At 29.2% G+C, this 9,875-nt stretch overlaps 1 protein-coding gene across 1 annotated transcript in view; it reads right to left on the bottom strand.

Moving 5' to 3' along the window:
* LOC106463809 (katanin p80 WD40 repeat-containing subunit B1-like) overlaps nucleotides 1-8,615 on the bottom strand; it is a gene marked incomplete at its 5' end in the record, with an annotated part of 28,696 nt that extends 20,081 nt beyond the window's left edge. The window contains one exon of the mRNA XM_022391418.1: nucleotides 8,485-8,615. Coding sequence (XP_022247126.1) covers nucleotides 8,485-8,615 — 131 coding nt within the window. The remainder of the gene's footprint in view (nucleotides 1-8,484) is intronic.
* Nucleotides 8,616-9,875: the final 1,260 nt, after the last annotated feature.

Below are 9,875 nucleotides of genomic sequence, written 5' to 3'. Positions count from 1 at the left end.
TTTTAATTTGAGAAATAATTATATCTTTTAACAATGTATGTGGCACCACACTATTTGGGGAGGACAATCCTAGGATAGTAAATATGTCCAACTGCATTTTATTTTCTGACAAGTTAATGTCTATATCTAAATAGTGTGCTATGCAATTACTGCTATTGCTATGTTCTAATTCAAGTTTAAGATAAATTTCAGATGGTTCAAACTCTGGATTATTAATCAATATTAAATCGTCAATATAACAAAGTAAATACATATTTGTTAGGATTTGTTATTTTGTTCATAAATTTATTTTCATAAAAATAAAGATACAAGTTAGCCATATTTGAAAAGCAATCAGCCCCCATAGGGATGCCTACTATCTGTTTAAATATTTTATCATTAAAGGTTATATAGTTATTAAATATACAAAAATTCAGAAGTTTTTACAATGTAAAATTGAAAATTTATATTTAGAAATAATTATATTTACAACTATAAGTTAATCTATTAAGCTATTAAAGACTTTTACTAAATCTTTTAAACTTAATTTCATATACAATGTGGTAAAATCATATGTCAGAACAGAAAATGCTGAACTCGAAGAATTTAGAAATTCTAAGCATTCCAATACCTATGTATTGTTTTTTATTATACAGAATACATGTTTTGAAATACTTAGAGATTTTAGTATTATTTCAGAAAATAGTAAATCTAAAATTTTATTTAATATGGTAGCTACTGGTTTGGTAATGGGATTTATTGAGTTTATAATAAATCGAAACTTAATTGGAGTTTTATGTAGTTTTGGAATTGCGTATAAGAAAGGTAACTTTAAATACTTAGAATCAACAGGTATATTCCTTTTTTTTTCGATAAATTTATGCAACTTGTTAATAACTGTATTTTTATTTTAAGTAAACTCAGTAAAAGTGTTTGTTGTATTAATTTAATTTATTATAACCTGTGCAAAAAATCTTTTACATATAAATCCAAAATTGCTGTTAGCTTTATCGATTGGAGTAATCACAAATAGTTTTTTAATTTCTTTGAGTTTTCTTTTAAAAAGTAGGAAAAGGAATATCTATAGTATAATTAGATCAATTTAAATACTTTAACTTCTTTCTTATATTATTTATAATAAATATTTTCCATTCAAAGAAACATTTTGGGGGTATAATTAAAAGATACATAACAGTCTGCAATAAAAACACTTTTTTTGTATATAACGTAGAATTGTTAAAAGATAAACTTATATTGAATTGTTCTATTATTATGAAATTAGTAAAGTCTTTAAATTATTTTATAATAAATTTCATAAGTTATGTTAGAAAGTAAATCATTTACTAACAACTTGAGTACAATTATTTCCAACTTGAAATATTAAATTAATGAGAGGTTGCTAGCATATAAAATCTTATTATAAAGACTAGCATTAACTTTATAATACTTTCAGTATTTCTGGGTTGGAAAGGCTAACTTCAGGCACAGCCCAAAAGCGTTGGGAATATTCCGTCTATCAGACATAATCAAAACAACAGATGCAGACTACCGAAAGAAAAAAAGGGGGGGATTAAGTTCTGGGTGCTAGAGCCCACAATGTCCCAGATCCCACTATCACTCACTGTCTATAGCTGGTTGTGGGTATGATAGTTGTCACTAAAAAAACCATAAAAATATAAATCAGATATTAAACCACCCTTGATTTCTTTTGAAAAACATCATCCAACCTTCTCCCTTGTATAGTTACTCCTTGATATTAAATTACGAAATATACAACCTTACTGTATATTTCTAGTAGTAATATTGACACTTTATGATTGCAAGATAGTAATAACTATTCAATACAGTATTACCAGTAATACTTCGAATAATATTTCAGTTAATGATGCTACTAACTATAAACCCACCTTCCTCCTCCCTTTCTAAGGACATAACTTTCAAGTATAACTGGGTAAACACTATAGCCACAAACATTTTCACTTTAAAATGATACCTTTTATACTTTTGTATAAACGATATAATTTTAAATAGTTATATTAGAACTTTGTTGGCACGTTCACTTACTTGTTGGTGTGTATATCTACATATAAAATAAATAAATTGTAGGTTATATTATATATATATATATAAATGGTGTTTCTGAGAATCTTTTATGTCTCATTGTCCAGCACAAATGACAGGTTATGATACATATGAAATGCCTCGTAGGCAGTGACTTGTAGGAATAATAAAAAAAATACTGAAATGCAATCTTCATATTCTTCCGATTTTGAACTTGCAGAGGACAAATTATGAGGAACGTAGTAAAAAAAACAACAACTGCATGTACTGTACCTGCAAAAAAAAATTTAATTCTTCGTATTGTTAGCTGACACTGGGCAGCTTATACATAATTGAATAAATAGAGTTGTTTAAACATTTGCCCAGTGTCGGCTAACAATACGAAGAATTAAATTGTGTCGGAATGCTACAAGTTCTTCAAGTACCTATAGAATGATAGGTTTCTTTTATGTGAGTGTAAAACACTTAAATACACCAGTTCAATTTTTGATACCTCACTATTATAAAGGCTTGGTTTGGTATTTCATTAGTGGTAGTGTCCAGGGTCACTGATGAGGAGTGGAATTCTCCAAAACTAGTCTGGCTCACAGATACACACACACACACCCCAATGAAAAAATATACCATTGCAAGCTTTTACTTGTTGTTAAACAAATGTTTAAATAACCCTATTTATTCAATAGTGATATTTCATTTGTTAATACACAGTTAGAACAAATAGTAGATAAAAAACTGAAAGATGTATTCGAATATAATAAAATAATTCTATCGAAAAGGCAACCTAAAAAATTTGTATAGATTATTGAATAAAGCTAAAGAAAGAGATTTTTTTTAAAGAAGATATTTTTAGTGCGAAAGAAAGAGTAATTTATGTAATGTAGGATACACAAAACTATATGGAACAATAATAAAGAAATTTTGTTTTCCATTAATAACTCATTTAATTGCAATTCTAAGAATGTAATATATATTTTAGAATGTGCAAATTGTGGTGAATTCTATATTGGTGAAACAGATAATTTAAGATTAAGTACATATTTACATAAAATCCATGTGAGATGTCCCCCAAAAAAAAGCCCAATATATGCCATCAAACATTTTAATGAATGTATTTTGAATAAATCTAAAAGAACCATATTTTCCATTTATTGAGCATATAATATGAAACTTAACGGATAGTTTTTATAAAAATATTTTGATTTTTTTTTTGGTATCACTTTAAATAGATAGTAGTAAGAGAGTGGAAGTAACTGGTTATGTAAAGTCAGTAGAAATTGTAAAGTTTGTAGTTTAGTTAAGCACAAAGTTACACAATGGGCTATCTGTTCTCTGTCCACCACGGGTATCGAAACCCGGTTTCTAGCATTGTAAGTCCACAGACATACCGCTGTGCCATTGGGGGCGCAGAAATTGGAAAACTGTGAAAACTGTTATTTAGACTAACAGAGAAGACAATAAAGTAAGAACAGTATAAAATTATAGAATAAGTAAACTACATTTCTATAATAATAAGAGAAAGTATAATTAGAATAAGATTTTAATTTAAAAGGAAAATACATTGGATAAACTTTGACTAATTATATTTATTTTTGAGCATTTTTAATGTGCATAATTTATAAATGGAGTATATTACATATTTATACATGTGGAAAATATATGTATATAATTTAGATTTATGTTTACTTGAAAACAATAGTATTTGAATGTTTTTGTTACAGATTCTCAGTAAAATTATCTCCTGAAACGTGATCTTTGAAGTAATAAAACTGGTTGAAGAGGTTAATAAAGGAGAGGAAAAAAAAATAGAACAGTCTGATATTCCAGTGTTTTATTATTCTTATCCACAGGTGAATCTTATTGGTGGTTTGGTTATATATTTATATATATGATTGTTATTACCAATAATGTTAGGTTTAGATGTCTTGCACTAATTTGTACATTTACATATAAACTTTTTCATATACAAAGGAAGTAAATATTTGTTTGTTTGTTTGTTTTGAATTTCGCGCAAAGCTACACGAGGGCTATCTGTACTAGCCGTCCCTAATTTAGCAGTGTAAGACTAAAGGGAAGGCAGCTAGTCATCACCACCCACCGCCAACTCTTGGGCTACTCTTTTACCAACGAATAGTGGGATTGACCGTCACATTATAACGCCCCCACGGCTGAAAGGGCGAGCATGTTTGGTGGGATGGGGATGCGAACCCGCAACCCGCAGATTGCGAGTCGAGCATCCTAACCACCTGGCCATGCCGGGCCCCATGTTATTATCCACAAAATTAAGAAAATTTAAGTTTTATAAGGTATGATGATAATTTTTTAGGAAAGCATGAAAATAATTTTGGCAGAATAGATTATGGGATTAAAAGAGTTTATCATGTTAAAAGCAAAAAATATCAGTTAAACATGAAGACAGCCTGCAGTAAACAGTGAAAAGCTTGTTAAGGAACCTGGTGTATTTTATAACCCATATAAATAGTGTCATAGATTACCTTTTCAAAAATGTTTTTTGATTTGTCATTTTGTTGTAAAATTATGTGTATTATAGTTGTGTTTTTTGAAATAATCATCATTCTTTTCACTGTTCTTTTATTATAATTTTGTATTGTTGTGAGACGGTAATTTATCAGCAAAATAAAGCTTAAATGAACATAAAAGTCTAAACATAAGTGAAACCTTAAGTTTTGCGAGTTCAACTTACTAGCAAAGCAGTGGTTGCTATTCTGAGACAACCTTCAATTTTCTTAGATTGTACATAAGGATGAAGCAGAAAGTAAATCACTCAACATTTATATGTGCAAATAATTAGTGATAATTGGATTAATAAGTGAAAAATTTAGACTTTTGAAAACTTCTTTTCTGCCAAAATGTAAAATTTTTTTATTGTTTTGTAATTGGTATTTATTGACTGCTTTAAAGTATTTTTTTACAAATTAGCAAAGTAACTTACATTTTTCCTTTCAGTAATCGTAGTCGGAGAAGCTTTAATAAAGGAGATTCAAAGTGAGTATTATAAGTAAACTTAAATATTTACTTTTTGGATTAGTTTTCAACCAAAGAGACAAAAGTTTTATCAGATGCTGTCACCATCCGATGGGTAAATCAGGATTTTCAGCCAGACACTGGCAGCATCCACTCGAGTTTAAGGAGTTAAGAAATACGCCCACTGTCTAACATGAAATATGTCTGTTAAAAGCAAAATGACATGGTTCCCATATCTTGGGTAGAATGAAATTCCCTGGCTTTTCCCTGACCAGTTAATATGTAGTTGTAATGTATCACCGAACTATTACTATAATAGAATGTGAAATTGCAAAACGTTATTCATATATTGTTTAATAAGACAGGATGTATGCTAACAGTCACAATTGGCTTAAATATCATTTTTGCAATGCGTCAATATGATTGGTCACACTGTTCTCAAATTATTGATACTTTATTAGAATATACCTAACAAAGGCAGTTTATCCATTTGCTTATGGTAGTACATACCAATCACAGTTTTTAATTTAAATTCAAATCATAAAAATGTTATAACACCATAAGTAACACTATAGATTTTAAAAATTGTGATTACTACATTTCCTTAATACATGAAAGGAACATGTTCACTGTTATAAAATGGAATATTAATATTTTTAACAAGTACACTTCTTATAGGTCAAATATGTATTAAAGCAATATTTTCTTATGTGTGTACATGCACAGAAATGTAAAAAAACTTTCATTTGTTTAATATTCACTGCTCATATTTCTGATATCTATAACATAATTGCACATGTTAATGAAATCATCCAGACCACACTGTTATTTGCACATGTGATTTGAAATTTTGCATATCAAGTTCATATCAAAAGTACTGAATTCATTCAATTAATGTGCCATATATTTATTGATCAATCATGTTACTGAAATTATTTTTATGTTTATGCAAGCTTTGTTCATCCACGAGATCACCAGATTATATTTAAAAATAACTAAGTTGTAAATTCTAATTATACATACCAGGACACTTCTTATATATGGTATCAAATCTGCTGATAAAACATCCACAACATTTATAGTTGCATTATTCCAAAGCCAACATGATGTAAAGATACTCACAGAGGTTATGGTAAGTGGCACAGGAACAAATGTTGCTGTATGGCATTAATATCGTACTACAGTACAACACCATTTAATTTCAGTTTTTGATCTTATATAATATTGCTTATTACATTAAATTAAAACCGCTACTAAGTAAAACTTTTACTAAAAGTACTTACATTATATTTTCTATCTGAGGGTACCCATTAAGAAAGCAAAAATTATAAAAGATAATGTTCCTCTGCTTTCTTTCCTTTGTTATTAAATCCCGATTAGCATTATCAGATGCTAATTGCATACCCTGCTTTATGGAAGATAATAGTTATCTCGTTCATCTGATTAAGTATTTGTCTTTAAATTCAAAGTCAAAAGTCTATAAAAAAAAAGTGTAAATGTGCCCTATTTCAGGGCTGTTTTTGATTACTTTTTCTCAGTAAAAACCCTATAACAAAATAGCCAATGTACACCATTGGACAGTTTCCAGTTACCATATCAAAAATTACTGTAATCAAGCCAGTCAACTCTGGGTGGTGGATGTTAACACACACGTAATGGATCATCTTTATAGTAATATTCTAGCATGGCCTGTGGAATTTGAGATAATAAAAAACACTAACACATTACTTGTATGTACTCCAACATGCTGGCACCACACAATCTCCACAGTAATTAATATCTCAATTTCAAGAACATACTATAATCTCAAAGTCCATATTTCAAAACAATACCAAAGCCTTTAATGCAATTCTCTATCAAGCTGTGCAAACTCATCTTTCCCTCTAGTCTTTATTCTTTCCTGTCATGTTTATTGTTTCATAAACACAGGGCTACCAACTTTTAAGAATCTGATGGATTGAGACTTTTGAAAAAGTAAAAATGTGAGCACTGGAGATAGTTGCCTTCTAAGGGAGGTCTGGGAGCATGTTCCCCCATAAAATGTTTTATTCAATGGTGCAAAATGATGCAATCTAGTGCATTCTTAAACCAATGTGATGCTAAATTTGACCTGGATCAAGCTAGTCACCAGCCACAACATGTTGCAGAAAGCTACTAATTTGACTAAAATGTGAGACTTTTTTATTAACACATGTGAGCATGAGAATAGACCCAAATGCATGAAGTTCATGCTCAATGGGTGACTGTTGGTAGCTCCGTAAACATAAATTTTCTCAAGATATTACTCAGGTATGTGATGCATTAACTTATAGATTAATAGTTAAACAGGACATATTCACCAGTGCATGTTCAACTGTTTCTACAAATATTCATAAATAAAAGATAATACCATATTCTGAGAAATCCTTACATGTGTCATATTATTAGTTATTGTCAAAGAAACATTCAATATTTCAATATCTTTATAATTAAGTTTTTTCCAAAAGTTGATGTCATCTCCAAATTACTGACATTATGCACTGCCATCTATATTCTACTTTATAAGAGCTTTCTTTAACTGTCACTGGTGATACTCTACCCGTCTCCTGGAAGTACCACCTATCAATGACCCTAGCCCAAGCTGTACTACGCATCATGACGTTTTGTGCAATATCTTATATATATTTTTATATATTTATTTTATTTATTTTTGATATTTTTCCTTTTTGATATCTTTCAAATCTTTCCAATGCAGATATGTCAATGACATAACGTGTGTTCCTTCAATGACTACTGTTTTGGAGACTCTTTTGTTAAAGCACTAAAACTTGTAAGATCAAAACAAGTTATCTAACATAAATAGCTTATTTCTAAGTAGTATTTGTTAAGGGGTCTTACACTGTGGTAAAATAATCCTCCATGGCTTAGCTTTTGGAAGTGTTTTCTAGAGTCCTTACACTGTTTTAGGCAGGCCAGAACCTAGCTACTATTTACCTAATCTTTACTTAATCTACTGACAATTAATGGCAAGCAAAAAGATCAATGTAGATAAAACCTTTATGCATAAAATACATTTACTGACATGTTAAATGGTTCAGAATTAACCTTCATGTGATTTTTTGGGGCACATGGTAGTTTATTTTTGTCACCATCTATGTCATTGAAGAATCATTGAATTATATGCAATTCCCCAACTTTTGCAATTCTTGTCTGCAAAATGTTTCCTGGGCCAGGAACACTAAATATAAAATTCATTGACTTGCTGGTTTCCCCAACCTGTGGGAACCACATTATAAACGTAACTCATGTATGGCACAGTATGTTCCTTATTTGTGTTCAAATTTAAAATAGTTAATTACACCTAAAGACGGTTGTGATACAACAGATATTTTTTATGAAAAACCATTAACAAGAACTGACCTGATGTATTTCACTTTATGAAATAAAGGTTGTAACAAAACAATAGCTACATAAAACTCTCACCTGTGAACTATGGCTGTCTGTTTAGAAATGTGATGTTTGGCAGCTTCATCCATACAGCTTGCTATTGGCTGCACTCTCTTTAGGTCTACAATGTACACTGATACGCTAGTAAGTGAAATAGTTCCTGCAATCTAAAAACAGAGCAACATATATTTACTTATTCCGTAACTTAATTATTTGTGAAAAGTTAACTTTTGGGAAATGAAAAACAATCTTGTTTCAAAATATTTTTAAGATCTTTTATATTTTTAAATCTCATCTTTAAAATTGTCAAGACTTTGGATAAGTTTTAGCTGATTCAATACATATTAATACCTTAAAAGATATAGCAGTGGCCACAAGTTTGCAATCAAAATTAGGTGCATTCTCAGAAAGCTAAACTAGTCATTTTCATTTACAACAAAGAAAACAAAATACTCTTTTAAGAAGGAAATAAACAGAATAATCTTTTTAAACTTACGCAAGTATTTTTATGAGTTCATACATTTGAAAGGGAATCTGAATATTTCTCAAAAAATTAAAGAATTTCAGCTTTGTACAACATAAGAAGTCCTATACTAAGAAACATCATTTCTTTTAATACAGTATGCATACCTTCACAAAATTTTTCATATTATCAGTAAACATTACAAGGCTTTAGTACATAAAATTAGATTTTTTTATAAGTTTTAAGATATTTTATGTAATGATTTGCTTGTGCATTTTTTATTTTTTAATGTTGACTATCCAACATGTAAAGTAATTTTGATTTTAAGAGTAAAAATACTTTTAAGCATCAGAAAATTGTCAAATTTTACATGCAAAATCTTTATAACCTCCTAAAAAACTCCAGGTAATTATCAAACGTTTTTTTTAAAAAAAAACTTTATATTTTGTCTGTTATTTTCACTCTTGTATCTGTGTATGGGTTTGGTCAATTTGACCTACCTCATAACCAACATAAAAAATTAGGAAATAGATATAAATCACGCTTTTTTCGTTATAGAATGACTATAAATTATAAGAAGAAACCACAAATGTTTAGTCTAAATGGCTTAAATCTCATAACATTGTACATCAATATATATTTATTATTTTTATTTTATTGGCCTTTCAGCAGTGTCTAACTAACATTACAAAAGTTGCAAAGACACGGTGCATGTGCACTCATGTTACTGTATCCAATAGTATAAAACTGGCCTTTACAAAGTGAGCTATCTTCAGTTTCTTCTAGTGAACCAGTATTTTGTAAAATACAGTCAGATTTGGTTATAACACATTACATATGTATATATATTATTATTACTATTTACAAACAAGTTCTTATGTTTCAGTTGTTTTTCTTAAAACATAGAACAGTAAATAAAGAAATATAGAAAACAATGATTTTTTCTACATAAAAACTTTGCAAT

The sequence above is a fragment of the Limulus polyphemus genome, unplaced genomic scaffold, assembly GCF_000517525.1.
Source record: "Limulus polyphemus unplaced genomic scaffold, Limulus_polyphemus-2.1.2 Scaffold1489, whole genome shotgun sequence".
Lineage (NCBI taxonomy): Eukaryota > Metazoa > Arthropoda > Merostomata > Xiphosura > Limulidae > Limulus > Limulus polyphemus.
Note: the sequence above shows the minus strand (reverse complement) of the source record. Positions and strands in the feature narration are given on the sequence as shown.